The 20,360-nt window shown below is 41.1% G+C and overlaps 1 protein-coding gene across 2 annotated transcripts in view; it reads right to left on the bottom strand.

Moving 5' to 3' along the window:
* Positions 1–20,360, bottom strand: part of LOC135942963 (tyrosine-protein kinase RYK-like) — a 63,943-nt gene that overhangs the window by 1,931 nt on the left and 41,652 nt on the right. For both annotated transcript variants that reach the window (XM_065489327.1, XM_065489326.1), the window contains exons 3-7: positions 16,264–16,370; positions 7,890–8,020; positions 1,061–1,235; positions 258–585; positions 7–199 (exon numbers count right to left, since the gene is read on the bottom strand). In XM_065489327.1, coding sequence (XP_065345399.1) covers positions 7–199; positions 258–585; positions 1,061–1,235; positions 7,890–8,020; positions 16,264–16,370 — 934 coding nt within the window. The remainder of the gene's footprint in view (positions 1–6; positions 200–257; positions 586–1,060; positions 1,236–7,889; positions 8,021–16,263; positions 16,371–20,360) is intronic.

Raw genomic sequence — 20,360 nt, 5'->3', positions numbered from 1 at the left:
AACTACCAGTAACAGTTTTGATCATCACTTCATCCTCCTTAACGCCAGGTCGCTCTTCGTTGCGGTAATTTCCTTTGAAAACCCTTCCGAAGGTTCCCTCTTGAAGCAAAGCCTTAGCCGTAACCCTGCAGCCAGGCACAGCCAGTAGCCTGAGGCGGTCGGCCGGGTCAGATGCTCGAGGGTCTCGGAACGACTCAGCCTGAACCCGTGAGAAAGATAAAAATTAAAAAGCTCACTCGTGCTTTCTTCAAGATTACTTTGGAGCTCATGGAGATCTGCGAGGAAGCGTAATACGAGGTCCTGGCGGCGCTCTGCGGCCGGCAGTAGATGTGGGCGCTGGACGCTGGACTGCTGGGAGCCGCGTACACCGCGTGGATCGGCGCTGGCTGCTTTGTCCCCAGGACCGGGGTAGAGTAGTAAGGGGCTGGAGCGTTGAGCGGGATCTTCTGGAAGCTGGCGATCGTCGCGTAACTTCCACCGCTGGCTACGCTGCCGGGGCCACCACACCCCAAGCCGGCCCCGCCATCGAGTCGAATGAACACGTTCGGATTGCTTTCGTATGCTGCTGCAGTTGTGTAGCTGGTGCTTGAGTTAGAAAATTGAATATTTACTAAAGGAAATGGAGGGTCTTTGTTATTTTCAATTTTGGAATTAGCCAAATTATTGTATTTTAGTGCTTATATTTTTTGTTGGTTGAATCAGAGTTAAAAAAATGAACAGATAAATTATAATTTTAAATATTTGACAGGCAATTTGAAACTCGTTAGTTATGGCAGAAAAAACGGCATCGAAACTGTTATTCATTGAATAGTTAAAAAAGGGTCAAAGCAATCCAATGTAATAAAATTTTATCAAACAACCATCAACGTTAGTATGTCAGTGAGCAAAATTTTATATGTTTATTTGAGTTCTTTTGTGTCTTTTATATTGATTGATAAATGTTATTGCTTAAAAATTTTATATTTTTGTTTTAATTTTTCGTGACAGTAATTTTAAAATATCACAAATAAGATGAGCTTGTTATGATGATGGTGCGGTTGAAAGGATAATATCAACTCACTGTAGTGACTCCTGCGCTCTGCTCTTCTTGCTGCGCACGTAGAGAAACGAGGCCGAGGCCACGATGAGGGCTATCATGGCGCATGCACTTCCGGCGGCCACATAGAAAGTGCCTCCGTCTGCCAGTCCTGGGGCCACGTGCACCGAGTCATTCCGCATGGCTGCTTGCATTTCGGCTGGAAAAACAAAGAGAGAAAAAATTAACCTCGTGCCTCGAGACATCTCATCCATGATCCCGGGAGATTTTTGCAAACGCGCGGAGGATTAAGCAACTTTCGAGGCTGATTGTTCGGAAAGGGAAGCAGATCGGCGGGGAGTGCGTGTGTGTCTTTGATCATGAGCCCCAAAAAGCTGTCTCCGGCACACACACCTGCCCCCTCGCAGTCGCAGCTCATCCCCGTTTTGCTTAGGGAGGGAGGGTGGACCGCCCTTGGCAGACGACTCGACTTTCGCTTATTAATACTTCATCCGGCGGGCACGGCTTTCTCAACTTTCGGGCTTGACAACGAGCCGCGCAACTGGTAGCTCTTGAACAAGAGAGGCCTTATACTTTCTTCAATTACAAGCTGCGATGCGCAAAAGATTGTAAGGAAAGACGGAACGTCAGCTGCCAAACTTGCCCTTTTCATGTTCGTGTTTTACTGAACAATGAAAAGAGGAATATTGATTTTCTTTGCAATTTTAAATTTTATTGCAAGGACTTTAGTCATTCATACACATTCTTGACAGCAAAAGTAATAAGCTTAATTTTATCGATCTTTGCTGGTTATACCTGCAGTTAAAGTATTAAATAATCTGGTCGTGCATGTTATGCATCCGTCTTAAAAATTTTCCCATTGTAAAATTCGTAGAATTTATCAAATTTATAAAACTGATCTCCTTCCCTCATTCAATTAAGCAGGAAACCCTGCTCAATCCTTTTCATTTAATTAGATTCTGCTCGCCGTTCAGATTTGTGCGGCCACCCAGACCAAGAAAAACAAGCAGATCATTTTTCTCTCAACGATAAAACTCGGCCACAAAAAGTGCTAAAACAAAGTGGCTTAAACGCGAGACTTGGATTTATTTGTTACGCCAGCCATTCGGTGCGGAAGGCCCATTAAACAGTCATCACATAATTTTTATTTACAGCCACCAACGCATAAAAGCGATTTCCTTCGCTTATTTCGAGAGTGGCTTTCGAAAAATTCGAGACTGGACGCTTGCCAGGATCGATGTCCGCCGCTCGCTGGCTGAAATAAGGGGGAAAGTGGCGAGAACGACTCGTTCAACGAGAGCCAAAAGGGTTGCATAGGCCAACGCTAATATGCATTTTCTGCTAAACTAATTCACGCGACCGGCTGCATCTGCACGCGCCACATAAATTTACACGGTCAGATTTTACAAGCGTTATCACGGCCATCGTCCGCAAATGTTGTATTACAATCGAACGTGCGCAAACACTATTTTTACTGCCTTGTCAGAGTCAGGGTTGGTCTCCCGGTCGTTCGTTGCTCATAATATGCTTTCTAATGTACGCACTACGGATATGCCGGGTGGAATTAGCTAAATTAACTCCCGCGGATTTAAATTAGCTCGGCTGTAATCTGTCCTTTGGGATTTGAATATCATCTCTGCCGGGGTAGTTTAGTGGAGGGGACCAAAAATGGCAGTTGCAGATTATTACGCATACTTCGCGATGCTTTAAAACGCCCAAAGGGTAAGTTGAAGTTTAAAAAGTGCCCGCCAGGGATTCAAGCAATTTTAGAATTCTTTTTTAGGGATTAAGTTGGCCTTAAATTTATTTTTAGTCTAAATTATCCAAAGTTTCCCTCAAATACGTTAAATGTGCTATTTAATGATTAAATAATAAAATATTGTTTTCAAAATAATTTAAAGACATTAGGATTAAGAAACAACCTTCTACAACATTGTGCAGCTGTATTCCAAAATTAAAATTATTATGCCATTGTTAACTCTAAAATAGTCTGAACCAGTCAGTATTTGTTGAATACTCGAATTCGAAAATTTAGGTCGTATATAGCTGCACCAAATACCACCAAATTTACTCTTTTCTCAAATGACCTGCGCAAAACCATCCCGGTCTTTTCATGCGCGCTGTTCTGTTTTCTGTTCGAACACATTTCCTTCTGTGCGGAAAAGAAGTGGCGATTTTGAATCCGCAACAAGCGCGTGCAGGCTGATGATTATGAGTCCACTCAGCCGGCGAATCTTCAAAGCCTTTTTTGCTCATTTGAAGAGCACTCGCTATTTTCGCTCCCTTGGCAAGAACCGCTCCGCTTTTGTTCCTTTCTTTCCGGTTCACTGGCGTTTTGCAAATAGTACACGCAAAAGGGAGCAAAGAACGCGGTATTAATATTCACAGTGGTTGAAACGAGATTTCGGCGGAAACTCATTGCGAAGGTAAATCAAACACACACACACACACAAGCGGCCACATTTGGTATACACGAGCAAATACGCGGGCTACATTTCATAACTCAGCGCGTCCTATTTGCAGCCACTCGATGGGAAATTTGTTTGATGCTTGCAAAGTTTTTTCCTCAGCCAGAACGGTGGTTGTTGGAGCAAAAGTTGCGCTCTCCGCCCGCGTTTCTACGCCAGTCTAGCAGCCTCAAAAGAGGCCGTCACTGTTTTTGCGCTCGAGCCGAGAAAACTTTTATTTTGCACTGTGCTTTTATTCACGACAGGAACATGCTTAATCGACTCTCATTGCAAGCAATAAAAACAAAGCCCTGAAGCCTTTTGCATGAATAATGAGCCGGAAAAAATAGAGAAAAAATGTACAAAGTAGTGGAGTTGCGAAAAGCTTTTGTTTAGGTGTACTGTTCTTTTGAAATCATTTTGAATGCGAAAAAGTAACTTCACCATAAAACAGGCAACAACATAATATTTTACATCGTTATTATATTAAATTTCACATGGTACTGCAGAGACAGCAAACACGCGTCATTCAAATATTTACATGAATGGCTTCTTTTCATCTTGCTAGAGATGTATCAAAGGCAAACAGCAAAGATCAGTAACAAGATTAAAACATTTCTCAGATTGCTTCTGCTCTTGAGCGCGAAATCTTTTCTCATCAAAACTGGAGACAAACAGAAGAAGAAACTCTTCCTGCCATTCGCCACCAAAAGCTTCTCTTTTCCTCTCCGCGCTCTCGCTGGTATTTGCTTTCAATTACGCCTTCGGAGAGCCAGGCCATCTTTTAATTCCATCCAATCGTCTCTGCGCTGATATTATTTGTTTTGCCCGTAAATAAAAGCTGCAATGTCTGTTTGCTCAGTTTCCATGGTTACAATTCGGCTGCTGGCTGGCGGATGGGTGGCAGAAAGCCACGGCTGCCCATCTTTTGCTTTAATCTCTAATCTGTTTGTGCCGCTGCTTGCCGCCGCCGCCGCACCTTTTCGCCCGATAGATCAACCCTAGGGGACCAGAAAAGGCAAAAAACTTGGGCGCTCGTGTGTGTGTGTGTGTGTGTGTTGTTGAGAGTGTAATTCTATATCGCACACGACCTCTCCGCTGCTCACTCGGAACGCAGCCCGTTTTGGCTTCTCGCTGGCTGCTGGTGTTGCCAGGTCACCTGGGGATCGGGCCTCTCCATCCACTTCTGCAGCTTGTTTATTGAAACGGCTTTGCTGCCGCAAAAGATCGAAACGTGGCTTCAGCGCCAGATGAAGTTTTCAACCTCAATGCACGCGCCCGTTTCGTTTTGTAGCTCTCGCAAAAATTTGCTGCAATAGTCGCGTTTGGCCCTTGGGAAACGAACTTTTATTTTATTTTCATGTCATTGTGAAAGTAAATGAAATCGGTGACCCATGTTTCTTTTTTTAAAACAATTTTTTATAGCAATACACTCTCCTAAGTAAGCTTCTTTAATTTTCTGGATACTCCCTATACAAAGAATGAAAACGAGGACTGTTTTGTAAGTATGATGCAGAGGAAAGATTTAATTATAAATATGTTTAATTATAATATTGAGGGTGAAAATGAAATTTCTCACCATATATTCACTCAAGATTTTTCACCCATCCCTTTTCTCGTGCTCGCCAGTCCGTAGCAGACTCAATTTTTTCTCTCCACTCACATTCGCGCGCAAGAGGAAACGAAGCAGCAAGCTATAAGGGATGCAGTTAGCCCCGTCCGCCCTCAGACCACTCTTCTTTTTCTTGCGTGGAATTCCGCTCCACTCATTTCTTTTCTATTCCTTGCTTCCATTACTGTAGTGGCCGCAGCAATTATGGCGCTGCGATTTTTGCTTCAGCCCATATAATATACCACTTCAGCACCGTTATTTTCTCATCTAGAGGTTCTGACTCTCATGCTCGAGTTCATTAAGAAGAAATTTAATTAACGTTTAATTGGCTTTTGATGAGTCAATAGGATCAAATAATGTATGCAATAAGATTATACAATTTTAGAATCGTTTCAGTGTGGGGCAATAGTAATGAAGCCTGATGATGAAAAACCAATTAAGTAAGAAGGATCAAAAATTTAGTTTTTGAATGTATCACTATAAACACAATAAGTGTAACAGAAAAACTAAATTACAATTAGGGTTTATTATCAACGTTCACTTATAGTTTTTTGATTCAGCAGCTTGAGACAAAGTTAGCTTGTTCCGCTTGTTCTAATTACAATCTAGGAAAATATTTGTTAAAGCTCTCAATTTAATTGATTTTGTTTCCCACTTCTTGGTGATTGTGTTCATCATTTTGACGATCAGAACGTTTTGACGCATTCTTCTTAGTTCCAAACGAGGAAGCCAAAACTTTTTCTTAATCGTCTGCTGTTGGAGACAGAGACCACACGTTCCGCCACTGATAGTGCTCTCTATTTCGTTTCCCTTGTGCGAGGGGATGTCAGACGGAAGAAACGCCGCACAGTGCCATTTAGAGGGGGACAAGGTCCCTAGCTCTGCAACCCGCACAGCACGCCCCGCAACCGGTTCACACAAGTTCAAATCAGGACCCATAAAAATTTTATTCTGGTCCGCCATTAAAGTATGCCCTCCATTCTTGTCACGGGGAGAATGTGACCTATGCCTGCTTGCCTCCACTGCTGATGGCCGGAACAATAAAACACACATGAGCGGGGTGCAGGGGCAGGGTTGTGAATTTTAATCCGTTCTATGTACGATTTAGAGATTGAAAAAAAATAATTTTGAACAGGACCATACGAATGCTTTAAACAGGTTTAAACACGGAAGAATGATATTGCGATTTTATACCAAAATACTTATTTAGAACATGCACTATTATTAACCTCATCCATTGAGAATTATAAAAAAATTCGAATGGTTATTCAAAAACAAAATTTCAGGATACCAATATCATACGAACTGTGATTGCGATTACTAAATCTAAAATTAAAAACCTAAACATTCATGAGATACATGTGTGCATTAGTTGAAAAAATAAAAGGTATTTTCAGTTGGTGGCAGTGCATGCCAAATAGCAAGATTTACGGTCGCTCATAAAATCCGTCCAACCAAGGTGGAATATAATGCATGCGTGCCGGGAATTTCCTCCCCGGCATTATCTGCTCCTTTCTCGGGGGCAAAAATTTTACTGGCGACTTTTACGAGCAGCTCGAAAATAATTTTTGATTCATTGCCCCCGCAGTGCCGAGAATCCAGCAGGCTTTAATCGTGTTTTGATCCGAATGCAATTAGAGTTTTCGCTGAGTGTGCACGGAGGTCACTGCTGCTTTTGATTGCGATCACGCTCGACCCAGATATTGCACACGAGTTAGCCGAAGTAGATTTTGTTGGTTATTCGCGCCCCCATCGGGGTGAGAGCGGCAGGGGCTTGTCCCGCGAGACAACTCCTTTTCAAAGTGCCTCCCGCCTTGCAAGATTACGTCGTCGTTTTCTTGCTGATTCAATACAATTTTACTACCGTATACTGACCTCAAATCAATATTAGAGCTTAGACTTTTCAAGATAAATATATTAATTTAAAAATTCAAAAATGTAAATTACAACTATTGATAATGTTATTACCTTATCACTTTCAGAACGAAAATTATAATCTTTATACCAGTGTGAATAAATCTGGAGGGAAAACGAACAAAACAGAAAAACATAAAAAGCATAGATTGGGCTCTCAGCTTTTGAGGTAGGTTGTTTAAGCTTCACAAAAATTTCAATTACAATTCAACGATTTATTTCCATACAAGAAAGTAGAAATCCGTTAGAAAAATTATATGGTGTAATCTGACAAGTAATGATTTATTCAAAATGGTGGCCTGTGAATATTTCACCATAATTGAATAGTTTGAGTTTGGATTTTTAGAAAAATCTGGATCAGCCAAATACATATTTAATTATGATCTAGCCACCAGATCTGAAGTTTAACTAGACATGGGTATGTTTGATTAGACGAACTTTGTCCCTCAAAGCCGACTTGATTGCTTCTATCATTAGTGAATCAACAACTTATTTATGTAATGTAGGTCTCCAACAAGAGAAGAGTTCAATTGAAAAAGAAAAACTTAGAGTGCCTGTCGATTAGAGTTTAGTCTCTCATCTCACTTGCAATAAAAGAGGATGAAACTAAATCCCCTCGACGACAATTCATCATTGTGGAGTTTTTAATGGCAGCTCACGGGGAAGAGTAGCGATGAACAAAAGAGCGGCCAAGTGAAACACGATCTTTTCAACCTCGCGGAGACAAAAAGTGATAGATGAAGCGAGCGGCCGCTGCTGGAATGAGGCTCTCACTATGATCGACTTAACTGAGGACAGCTCCTTTTCACCGAGGCCGATGACACGGAAAAAATTGGGGCAACGTGGACAGGAGGAGATTCGGAAAGTTAGAAATACTCACTCTTCAAGCAGATTTTGTTCCTGCGAAAGTTGAGCACCGTCACGTTGTGCTTGGGATTGGCTGAGGTTACGTTCAGTTGGAGCAGCACCTCGATTTCCGCACTCCGCGATCCAGTGCACTGGAAATGAATGCTGAAACACGAGAGAGGAAATTCAATTTAATTTTGTTAGAATGTGAGCAAAGAGACATGAATGGCAAGAGACACATTTCACGTTCGCACACAGTCACATAGCTTATCGTAGAAAATAGATTGAAAGTGGTGGTCTATTGCTGTATTAACGTTTATTGCTGAGCAAATTTTTGAAATAAGTTTATTTTAATATTATAAATGGGCAAATTAGGAAATTGGGTAAGCAAGCAAATAATTGACTTCATCAGGCATTATAAAAAGCTGAAAATTATTTTTTTTAAATACATTTTTTGAAAAAAAAAAGAAAATTTGTCACTATTTTCAGGGAAATGTATTCTGAAACATCAAACTATTTTGGTAAAATAAACAAGTAACGAAATTGGAAAAAATTAAATAATTCCAGCAAAGTTGGAAAAAGAAAAGTATTAATTTATTTCTTTCTGTATCACCTATTTATTTATTTTTTCAACTTCACGTCATACGATGATTTTTGTATCATCAATATTTTTAAAAGCATATATATAGTGATTTGAATAAATTCCCTGGAAGATCATAATAAAAATTGCTTGGATTGATAGTTTTATTTCATGCTACGTTTAAAGGGATGACCAAGAATGGCTGAAAATAGGGATCGGGGAACTATATTGGTAATATTTAAATGTCACCATAATCTAAAGGACATAGTGAGTACAAAATCCATCACTGACCGATATTTTGAAGAAAATAAGGCTGCATGGTTGAGATCAAAGTGACAGTTTACCAAAGCTTTGGAGACATAGACATGGTTTGACGCATTTATCCCGTTTTTTTTTGTTTGTTGGAAAGTCCCAAAAATATTTAGACGCTGGTAATGCCAATGTGCGGCGTAAAAAACTGGTTTTCCATTAGTGCGTGGATGCATATCGCATCTGCTGTCGCGCTTTCCCAAGCACGCAGACGCGTCACAAACGTTTTTCAGCTCAATTTTGTCGCCTGAATAATATATGACCAGATGATTTATGGGTGCACGCAATAGAATTCAGGCCAAAACGGTGGTAGTTACCAGGAGGGAAAAATTCATATATCCCTACGGCTCTCAAGGGCAAAAGTGCATTTCTCGCCTAGAATGCTTTTTGTATATCGACTCTCTTCATCTGTGTGCAATAATTTCTCCGGGCGCGACTGATTCGCATTCTGCGCATTTCCCGCCGGAAAAGCAGATAAACGAGCGCGGCAGGTGCTTTTCCTCTATCTCTCCCGAAAAGCACCTGCCGCGCTCTAATCCTCTATCTCTCCCGAAAAGCACCTGGTGGTTCCACGGGCCATGAGACGTGCTGCATTTTTAATGCGCGAAGCGCGATAAGGAAAACGTTTGCATGATAAACGCCGACCGTTTTTTTACGGTACGTGTGTACTTTTCCATCGATTATATGCGCGCGCCCGGCAGAAAGGAGTGAGTGAGTTATAGTTTAGCAAATTGGGGGCTGCCATGCGCCCACGAAAATGAAACGCGAAAAGATTAAGTGGCTTCGTATATAACAAGCTCTGTGTGTTGATGTTTTATTTATTAGGCCACTCGACCAGCCCTTTACTTTGTGTTTTTGGTTTTGCGCCAGCTGCTTTCCAGGCGCAACTACAGAGTTCCAGACCGGCAAAAAGGGAAATTAATTTTCTAAAAGTTTAGAAAATCTGCAAAAAAGTTTCACTGCACTCTGTAAGGGATGTGTAACTTGTCTCACGATGTTAATGAATAAGAATTTTCAAGGTTTATTCTTAGAGTAAAAAAAGATTTTACAAAATACGGCTAGCTAAGCAAAAAAAGGAGTTAAACAATCATTCAATTCAATTGCTATTGAAATGTTAATTATTTGCATATTGCTGGCAAATAATCTAACTGAACCGGTCAGGAAGTAGGATTGACCGGCACAGTAATAGTAAAATGGTCTAATTTCGATCAAAACTCTTGCGTGTAATCTTAAAACAATCAGGTTGACACGAAGTATAAGAATGATTTTTTTCTGATACTATTTTTCAAACTAACATAATTTTTTTTTATATTCAAAGTATTTGTCACCTTTGCTCACGTTTACGTCAACAGGAGTTTTCATGTCATCTGCAATTTTTTTGACATTTTTACATTGATTTTACAACGGCTTTAATTAAAACTGGAGGGTTAAAATTGGAAAAAATCAATTTAATTGTTCAATTTATTTTCCTTTTTTATCCTTTTTGATTGCTGATGGGAGAAGCCCATCTAAAACAAATTTCTATTAAATTCGCCTCTACGTGTTTTCTTCCTCTTTTTCATTTTTAATCCTGCTTAATCACACTTGAAATTTTTTCATAAGACGCCGTACGTTGACTAATTAATGAAATCTGAAGAATGAAATAATAGATTGTAGCCATTCACATCATTTGGAATCGCTTAAAAAATCATGATTGTAAAGTAAAACATCATAATTCAAATATTTTTAAAATTACTGTAGGCTACAATCCCAGCTGTGAGATGGCGAGTCATCCCTCCGCCTCGGTTGTCTCCAATTTACTTACGGCCGCGGTTGCAACCCTTTTTCACCCTATCTTCCCTATATAAATACAGCTTAAACATTTGTTTGCGTGATGCAGTGGCGAAACCACAAATTGCTCGTGTATTTTTAACGAGAGTGAGAGAGAGAGAGAGACCATCCATCGGCGGCGCAGAAAGGCTGGAGCGTATACATGTAATAATATTTACTGCGCGAAAAAGCCGGGAGAACAGGTGCGCCGGCAAAAGAGCGTGGTTCGTTATCTCGGCGGCACACGCGCTCCTGCCGTTATTTAGCTGCACAGTATAATGACAGCCGCCATAAGTAACCATTAATTTCCCTAAACGCACGTTTGCGAGCATGAATTTTCCGTGCAGTCGCTCGAGAGCAGCGGGAAGATCGGCCGGAAAATTCTTCCTGCCCTGCAGAATTGAATTTATATATATTATACGTAGGCAATCAAATTTTTTATATATATCGTCGAACAGAGATGGATGAGAGTTATTTCCCGAACGGCACGGTTTTATTCTAGTACCTGCGCGCCCCCGGCTGCTTTTTGATCGCCCACGCAGCGAAAGGAGCAGGTGGAGGGGATGGAGGATGCATCTTTTTTATCGCGGTATAAATAACACTCGCTGGCGCGCTCACTTTTTGTTTTTATCATCCAGGCCAAATCTCTTTCTTCATTTTATTTATATATGAAGCTTCCTCCTTGCTTTTAAGTTCAAACCTTTGAATTTGAGCAAAATAATACTGTATAGCATAGGAAAAGTGCCAGTCTTTTTCTCAGGAGTTTTTGGAAACCTCTTTTTTACTTAACATTAAAAATTTTGTTTCGATAATTAAGAAAACGTCGACTCATCAAATACAGTAAAAGCAGTGATAGTCTTCAAAAGTGCCCAATGCAATTGCTTTTGTGCGTGTGGTTGTTACTATTTCATAAGCAGTTGGACGAAGCGGCGCCTTATTCCATTCATCGGCGCATGCTGCCCAAATGAAAATGTATTTGAACAACGGTAATAAAGCTTTCCGCAGGACCTTAAGTAAAATAAATCGCCTCCGTGCGTATGTGTGCGCGCGCGTTTGGCGAGCTGAGCAGTAGTCGTCCGCCCGCTTGGCCACTTTCAACACGCACTTAGTGCTCACTCTATTTATTTTATTATCCTCGTATATCAACATTTACTGCAAATTTGCGACTCTCGTGACGTTGATGTAAGCACTGGAGAAAAGGGAACAAACACAAAGAGAGCTAGAGGGAGTAAAGTTAACTGTCTCGTAAATGGCAAATGGCATATTATAACACATTAGCAGATGAATAATGCAGGCCATAATCATGACTTTAAGTACATCAATCTGGTTTGAAAGTAACTCTTGACAGCATAAAATTGTAATTCATTCCAGAATGATGTTTTAGCGTACTCGACTGATTGAATGCTATAATTTGTGCTAGGGTTCAAAATATGAGACTGGATGAAGTCACTGCTATATTTCATTTGTTATGTTAAACATCCCAAAAACTTAAACCTGCTTTAAAAGACAAATCCATGGAATAATATCATTTAATATTTAATATATTCTTATCAATTTTAAAATCTTGGTACTGGGTGTCTTTGGAATTTTTTAAGGTGACTAAGGTCAGTACATCATGACGTCATCATTGATAGTTGTATGACACGCCACTTCTGTTGCCTTAATTGTTGGCCATTGCTGTGTAAAGCTACGGTCTTTAAGCTGAACATGTAGAATGATATCCTCAGAAACCAATTGTTTTACTCATTTTAGAACAATTCGTGTGAAATACAAAGGCATCGCTAGCGGGAAGTGAATATCTTTACAAAATGCATGCAACGGGAGAAGGAGGAAAAGCCTGGAATTCCTCAGACTGGAGCAACCCACAGAATATCCTTTTTTCTTCTCCTTATCAGTTCTTAAATGAGAGGAAGCATTGGTTGCAGTCGTCAATTTTGTTCCATAAATCATTTGCTATATAATATTCCTTGAGTCTCTCACTTCTCTCACCATTGGCAGGGTTGAATAATGAATATTTTAATATCTATAATTTGATCGGTGAAGAGCATAATCCAAGATCACAACTAGAATTTCAGCGTCAAAGAGCACCTCAAGCACGGTCTAGCAGGGGGTGCTGCCACTGCTTTCCGCTAACTCTTGCCATTTTCTCTCCAGTCACGTGCGCATGGGCCGCGACGTGCTGGAATGCAGCTGAGGGGCGCCAAAGCCCCTCTGTGCATATCCAAACTTTATCACTTTATATTATAAATACACAGCGCAAGGCGTGAACAGAATAAATTACACTGAGCGGTCCGCGGTGGCCGCGGAATGCGAGCAATGCGCGATTCGCGCCCTAATTGCTCCCTCACGGCTCGCCGGATTTCGTGTGCGAGCCGGCGAGAGTGCGAAAAAAGTTCTCGCCAGGCATTTCAATTAATTAAATGCTGAAAAAGCGCGGTTTTTGCACCTCCAGCAAATCGTTAAAAACATGCGCGGAAAGGTCGCAGTAGTTGCTGGAGAGCGGGAAGGGTCGTTTTAACAGCGGCAATTAGTCGTGTTTGTAGCGGCACTTTACTTTTTTTGCAGTGAGTGCAAAATTTGAACTTATTTATGGTTGTTGTGTTTAGGTTTCAAGTTTTAGCATCTCAAAGGAATCGAAGGAAACGAACAATTTTTGTGCAGTTAAAAAGTATAGCATTTTTTTTAAATATGTCCTGCGCGTACAAATTAAGAGCAATTTTTAAATATCTCTGTATTCTGCTTTTTATTCTCAGCCAAGGAAAATCACTTGACCAGTGTTTCCTCATCCTAAAAAATAAATAAAAATGAAAAAAATGGGTCAAGCTGTGAAAAGTGATTAGAATACTCTCTGAAATTTCCAATTATGTTAGTTGAAAATACTTTCCTATAGTCACTAAAATAAGAAAGTAATTTGTTTTTAAGTAAAGTTAAATAGATAGCAGAATAAGTTCAGTAAACCGACGAAATCCGGTGATTTTAGCAAATATACTGATTTGAGACCAATAAAAAATGAATAATTTAGCTTATCTCTTGCGCATTTGGAATGAGGAAATAAATTTTCAAAACACAGTGTGTAAGTAAAACAATCAAACGTCCTTTCTTTGGCAGTTCGACGCACTTCGCCGTTCCAGCTGAATAAGCTTTTGTTTATCTGCCTACAAAACCGCGGGAAATCAACCCTCTCAGCGCCGTTGATGACATAATATAAATAACCATTCCCCCAGCGAGACAAAGCTCGATACATGAGGGCGTTTTTCAATGCAAACGTCTACCGCAGCAGCGTGAGTAAATATGCATTTGCGACACGATCTGCATACGAGTGGACACTAAAGCCACCCTTTGATGGGCGTGAAATTAACAATTAAACCGTCAATTGCAACGTGGCATCACTCAAGAGCTAGATAAACAGCCGGCGCAATGAAACGCGCGTTTCCGTTCGCACCAGCTGAGTGGCGAAGATATTATATGGAAATCGGGTAGTCCGCGCGGGGGTGCGTGCCTTTCCAACAGCTCGCCTGAGCACCCTCGGGGCGATAAAGCGGCCATTCACATGGAAATTCGCCGCTTCTTTCGCAACAAAGCGGCTAATTCGCAGCCGGGGCGCCACTTGAGCGATAAACCTTTTCCTCTCTGCACAAAAATATTATCATATATGCTAATCCGGTCGAGGGCCAGTGGATAAATAAATACGCCCAGACGTCTCCACGTGCGGATTGCGGCTTCTCTGACAACGCTGACGCGTCCCCCGAGACTGGACTCCTCTGGACAAAGCCGCAGCAGCAGATAAGTCGTAAAAGTGTTGGATGCCCCTTTGTCTGCGCCCGCTCAAAGAGCTTTTATGAGCTTTTGCGACAAAACGTTGCGCGAGATTCCGCGCTGCTTTGTCCGCGCGCACGAATCTTCTTTTATTCCCTTTGCGTCAACACACTGACCAGCAAGAGTAGATTGCCAAATTCCTGTTCTCTCCTGAAAAGAATTTGCCAATCTGGAGAGCGACAGAGAGAATCGTGACACAGCGGTAAAGGGCTCACTTGTATAAAATAAATATTTTACCTAATATCCACAGCTCAAAAATGGTCATAGAATTTCCCGTCTCTGAAGAAACATGAAAAATATTTCTTGAAAATTATCAAGCTAAACTTGAACGCTATATTTGTCATGAATCTAAATAAATTTAACAAATTTAAAGATTTTTCAAGCAAAAACTAACTGTTCAGGATCTCGATTTAAACCTGAGCAGAAATGCCAGCCAGAAGTGTCTTCGTTTCCAGATACGTTTCGCGTCCATCACCATTTGCGTAAATATTGCCACATGCCGCGATGTATGCCGGCTATAAAAGAGGCAATAAAGGGGCCAGCCGGGGGGCTGTTGTGTAGATGGGCGCGTGTTTTTATGCTTTTGTTTTTACCGTTTTTACGTTTGCCGTTTCCAATGAAATTATGGAATCGCGTTGCCGCTCGTTGGCGCAAATAGCGGATTTTCGTGATCCGATTTATTTATTATATTGCACGCGCGCTCGCAATTCCACCGCAATTCCGGCGCGCAGCTGCAAATTATTGGCCTCCGTTCCAATTATTAATAACGGCTCTCTTATTATTGCGTGCGCACGTAATATATGGCATCGTAATTGTTTTTGATTGGAAAACCGTCCGGCGCGCCGTTCTGAATCTCATTAAGCTTCGCTGAACTACGCGATGAGTACTGGCTGGACTCGATCTCATTAAATACCAGATCCCCTGTCCACTGAATTTATTGAACATTGATCGTCCCGATCAAATACCCATGCATAGACTTCTGGATTTTACTTGATCCATTTTTTATAGCCTCTCCGTTCCTGACAAACTAAATAAATATCTGATTCCAAAGCCCAGCATCATCTCAAATCTAGCAAAAACCACTTAATACCTAAAACTGATGATCAATTGTGGGCCAAAATCTGACTTTGACCAAGATCTGTCAATAATTTATTATTTTCAGATTATCTTTATCCTTGCTGAACACGTTTCAATTTTTAATTTTTCTATTTTGTGATGCTTTGAATATTTTCCTTATTGGGAAAATAATTGGAAAGAAAAATAAACCGATCTAATCCCCAAAATTCGCTCAAAAATATTTCATTCGCTCTTTTACAATTAAAACCGTTCAATATTTTACCGCGATTTAATTGCCGTACTAGTTAAATTATTTTCTTTGAAAAATTGTGTAAGTAAACAGTGAATGATAATTATTACAATAATTAGACAGCAATTTTTTCAATTACTATCAGGCAAGCGGCAAATGCACGGTATTTCAATTGAAAGAGCCCCATGGCAAAGCATATTCACAATTGCCAGTCATGCAAATTGGTGCTTCGTGAACGGTTGCATACAATCAGACAAAAATAAATCTACCATATGTCTTAAAACTAGCTTTCTTTTAGTCAAATCTATAGTTTTTTTTAATTAGCATAATATTTTTTCTGGAAAACATATTGCAATTATTTGAAATGTAATGATAAAAACGGATAATTTTTCCAGTTATATCCTGTATACAATATATAAAAAGAAATGTCTCCAATCCTAATATAAACTAATCTCCAAAAATATAACATGAAGAACACTCCTGTTCGTGTAAATTTTCTGTTTGCTGCGAATGAAAATAAAAACCAGAAAAACGTGATTTCCCTCACTCATTCACCGGGTGAAATTGAGAAAGTTTTTCAATACTCACTGGAAGGGTTGCACGTTGACGGGCACGAACCCCTTGTCTAGAATGTCGATCCGCGGCGGCTTCAGCGCGTCGAAGTTGTCGTACTCGATTCTTAGTGAGTACGAGAGCTGCAATCACAATGAGAATGCTGATTACTTTTTCTCATTAGCAGATAAAAGGAGGAGCACCTCTTTCGGGGCCACTCATCATCATAAAGAGTGAGACAAAATAAAATGTTTAAAATACGCGGGTGGTAGAAATACTCTTTTCATTTCAAAAATGGAGCTACGTCCCAAAAAAGCACGCCCTGCAACTTTTCGTCTCTCTCTTTTATCTAGAGAAATGATGATATCCCGCCCCGGACTGCTGCTGAAGTTGACGAACTGTTTGAGATGCTAAATTTTTACGCCCTGAGCGTTGGCAACCCCGACTGCATCTCTTCACAGGCTCATTTCTGGCGAGCGGGAAAACTCTCGAGTAGAAGTGCACCGCGCACTTTCCAAATGTTTGCCAAGTGCTTGAGAGCAATCAAAGAACGAACAGAAAGATATACATTCCGATTTCAAAGTGCGAGGGAGGGTTGCATACTACATTCAGAACGATTGTCTGCAGTAACAATCAACGTCACATGCCTCTAAAAACTCGATTTAAGTGATATACAGGGATGATATTTTACAGGACAAAATATTCTAACAATCATATTTTGATAAGTTCTGGTTTTTAATGCACTAATGTCACTTTCAGAAATATGACTATTAAAATTTTAACTTCTGAGTTGAGATTTTCCAACTGTTTTCGCTTTGAATATCCAATGAATTAGAAAAATAATTTTTAAAATTTATCTCTGCACATAAAATATTTTATTTGGTAATCGACAAAAATGATTTTGCATAATTGAGGAAAAATGATACAGCGTATTTCCTAACACTTCTGTTTTAAACCCTTTTAAAAGGGTCGTTGAAGGTTAGGTCTCGCGAGCATTCCTCGTTAGGCTGACAACTACGAGGGAGAAAGCACACAAACACGCAAGTTCGCCCTTCGTCTTCGGCGCTACGAATTTGCTTGGCGAAAGCGCACTCCTCGCATCAGAGGCTTTCGGTGGTGGTGTGACATCAGCAGGCTAATATCTGCCGCTCGTGTGTTTGTGTCAGCGACGACAAATCGCACTCTTGAGGCAAACCAGCCTCCGGGGAATTTTATTATTCGCCTGTTCGCCCGCGAGAGTCGGGCAAACGCAGCCGTCGCTTCCTCAGCCACTGAATTCGCCTTGATTGGTGCCCTTTAAGCTTTTACGCCGGCCGTAAATTTGCAACGCATGCAATAAAAGAAGAGCAGGCGAGAGCAAAAAACAATTTGACCGTTGTATAAAATATATCGTGCCGCCTCTAGTACTAGCCTCTTCGCATATCCCTCGCGCTTGGATCCAAACTTCCTTGGAGATCTTCCATCATTTTCCTGTGCAATCGTGGGGAATTGGTCCTTTCTGAGATGATTGCAGGCAAAATCAGAAAAATATCTATAAACGAGCACAGCGGAATTTTTCAGGAATAAAAGGGAGTAAAATGTGTTAGAAATTGCGTGATTTTCCCTCTAATTCTCTGCTCTTTGTCTTCTCCCCATGCAGCCCTCTGTGTCGTTTGTACGTGCGGCGCACCTCAGCCACAAATCCCGCAACCGTACTATTGATTATTGCGTGTGCGAGAGAGCTGTGCAAGAAACGCGCAGCACATAACTTGCTGTCGGCTGCTATAAATCGCAATCAAAGGGTTCCCAGCACTGACACGTGCAATTGATACCAAAGTAATTGGCTTTTGTGTGTGCTGATAATCCTGATATATTTCCCGACGGAAGAAAAATGACTCGCAGACACGGATTCGCTTTTAAGGAGCGTCGGCTAAATCCAGCCAGACCATATGCTCCGCCGGCGGCGTAAAAAATGATCGCCTTCGCCGTCTGTTTCCCATCATTTTTCTTCCTTTGTCTTCCACGCTCATCGTCAGATTTAAATCTGTTGCATGAGTGACGTTTATTGCCGACAAAAGTGCTTTCCCCCTGACGCTCCGAAATAATATTTTGCTCCGGAAAGAAGCACAGAAATGCAATATTTCATCGGGCGTGGTTATGCAGACCAGCGCAGCACTTAAAACGCACCGGTTGCATAACTTTGTTTTTGCAGGCGGCGTGAGAGCGCACAAAAGCATCTGCTCTGCTGTGCACCCTTTTGTTTTGCTTCTGTTAATGCCATAAATTTTCAACTCGCAACATGTGCCGTATAAACAAAGCACAAAACAAGCTGCAGTTTTTACAAAACACGTCTGCTCTGTTTGAAACCTGAATATGAAATATAATATATAATCTTAAAGTGAGATATAAGCCAACAGAGTAAATTCAAATATATTCTTCAAGACCTTTTTCCTTAAAAGAAACCCAATTTTAGAGATTCGGATTCACAACGTGATCTATGTTCTACAATTTTCCAGCTTGACACATAATTCATAAAGAAACCTCTCGGATCCACTTGAGCTGTTATGAAATAAGAGATGCGCCACTCGCTCACTTCCCATTCATAAATTCAGCCGCAAGTTAGTGTGTACATGACGACTTCATTAATAAGACCGCAATAACTCACAATGCAAAGTTCCCTCGGCCACGTAAAACGCCTCTTATAAATTAATAATTATATTTTGAAGCGCCCCCACCGCGCCGTATGTGTCAGTTGGCTTCCTTTCGTGATGCGCCCCATTGTCCCGAATTCCGGCCCATTAACAACCCGTCGGCCCCCTACTTATGATGCCCGGGAAATACAGAATTACTGTTGAATATTCATGCGCCGCCACTGTTGCGACGGACCATGTGTGTGTTTTGTGCATATTCCGTGACCGCCCCTCGGGGAGATGAATAATGCCCGACGCTCTGGTAGCACTTATTGAAAATTACTCCGTACCAGGCAAGATTTTTTGACTTTTTCAGCGGAAATTTAGTCACTTTCCTCAAATGTACAACTGCTAGTGAAAATTAACTTAACAAATTTGCCCTGTATCCATGATAATTTTCCTTTGAGACGGTTAAATTCACTCGAAACCTTCAATTTTACCGTCGACATTTATATTTTTATTCTGGTCAACGGAAAAGAACGATCCTGCAAGATGGTAATAATTCTTTCTTCATCACGCTTCGCTATTAAATGGTTTGCACGCGGCGCAGGCGGTGGATCAGCACCATTAGTTGTGCTCAGTGGCGCGAAAAGCTTTTGGTCGGCTCCCTTCTCTCGCACCTTGAGGGTCAGCAAAGCACACATTTTCACTCGTGCGCCCGCACGCTTTGAGAGCACAAGCTGTTTGCCCGAGCCAGCGACTTGGCTGGTCGAATTGCTGTTTGTCCACGAGTGGTGTGCGCGCCACGGCCACCAAACGCATGTTTGTTCTTCTGAAAGGCCCTCATATCCCATTTAGATAAATGCACGTGCACGTTCGCACTTACACTCTTGCCTTGACCGCCAACGAATGTAGTGGTTGCGCATTGAAAAATATGGTCGCTTGCATTCGGAAACAACTTAAACAAAGAATGAATTTACTCTGTGGATCTTAACTTTTTATGTTCTATGCAGTGTCAATCAACTTATTTTTGTTGAGATTTTATGTTACAATTAAATTTTAAGAATATGGAAAACTCAATGGATTTGAAATATAAATTGCTCTTTTAATTAAAATAAAAGCAAAACTGCTTCTGTGAATTGCGAGCAGCATTTTCAAATATTTTCCTTCACTTTAACCCCTCTGATAGGCCTAATAACTTCATTATGCTCCACAAATCTTAACAAACAAAGGAATAAGCCTGTTCTCTCGGAAATCGCAATATATGTTTTCTGTTTCCGCGCCGCAGTAGAAACTGTATTCTGCGAATTTCCTAAGGTGATTTCGCCAGCAGGCCTAATTCCTAGGCAAATCGCACCCGAACGCTGGGAGCCACAATGGTCGGAGGAGATAGCGAGTTCCATTACCACTTGGCTTAGTGGCTCAGCCCGTCTGCAAACTCGCCACAAAGCTCGTTCGCTCGCTCGCTCTCTCTTTAATAAACTACATGCACACGCGTGCCATAATCTGATGGGATTTCTCTTT

The sequence above is a fragment of the Cloeon dipterum genome, chromosome 4, assembly GCF_949628265.1.
Source record: "Cloeon dipterum chromosome 4, ieCloDipt1.1, whole genome shotgun sequence".
Lineage (NCBI taxonomy): Eukaryota > Metazoa > Arthropoda > Insecta > Ephemeroptera > Baetidae > Cloeon > Cloeon dipterum.
The sequence above is the reverse complement of the archived record's forward strand: the minus strand, read 5'-3'. Positions and strand labels throughout refer to the sequence as shown.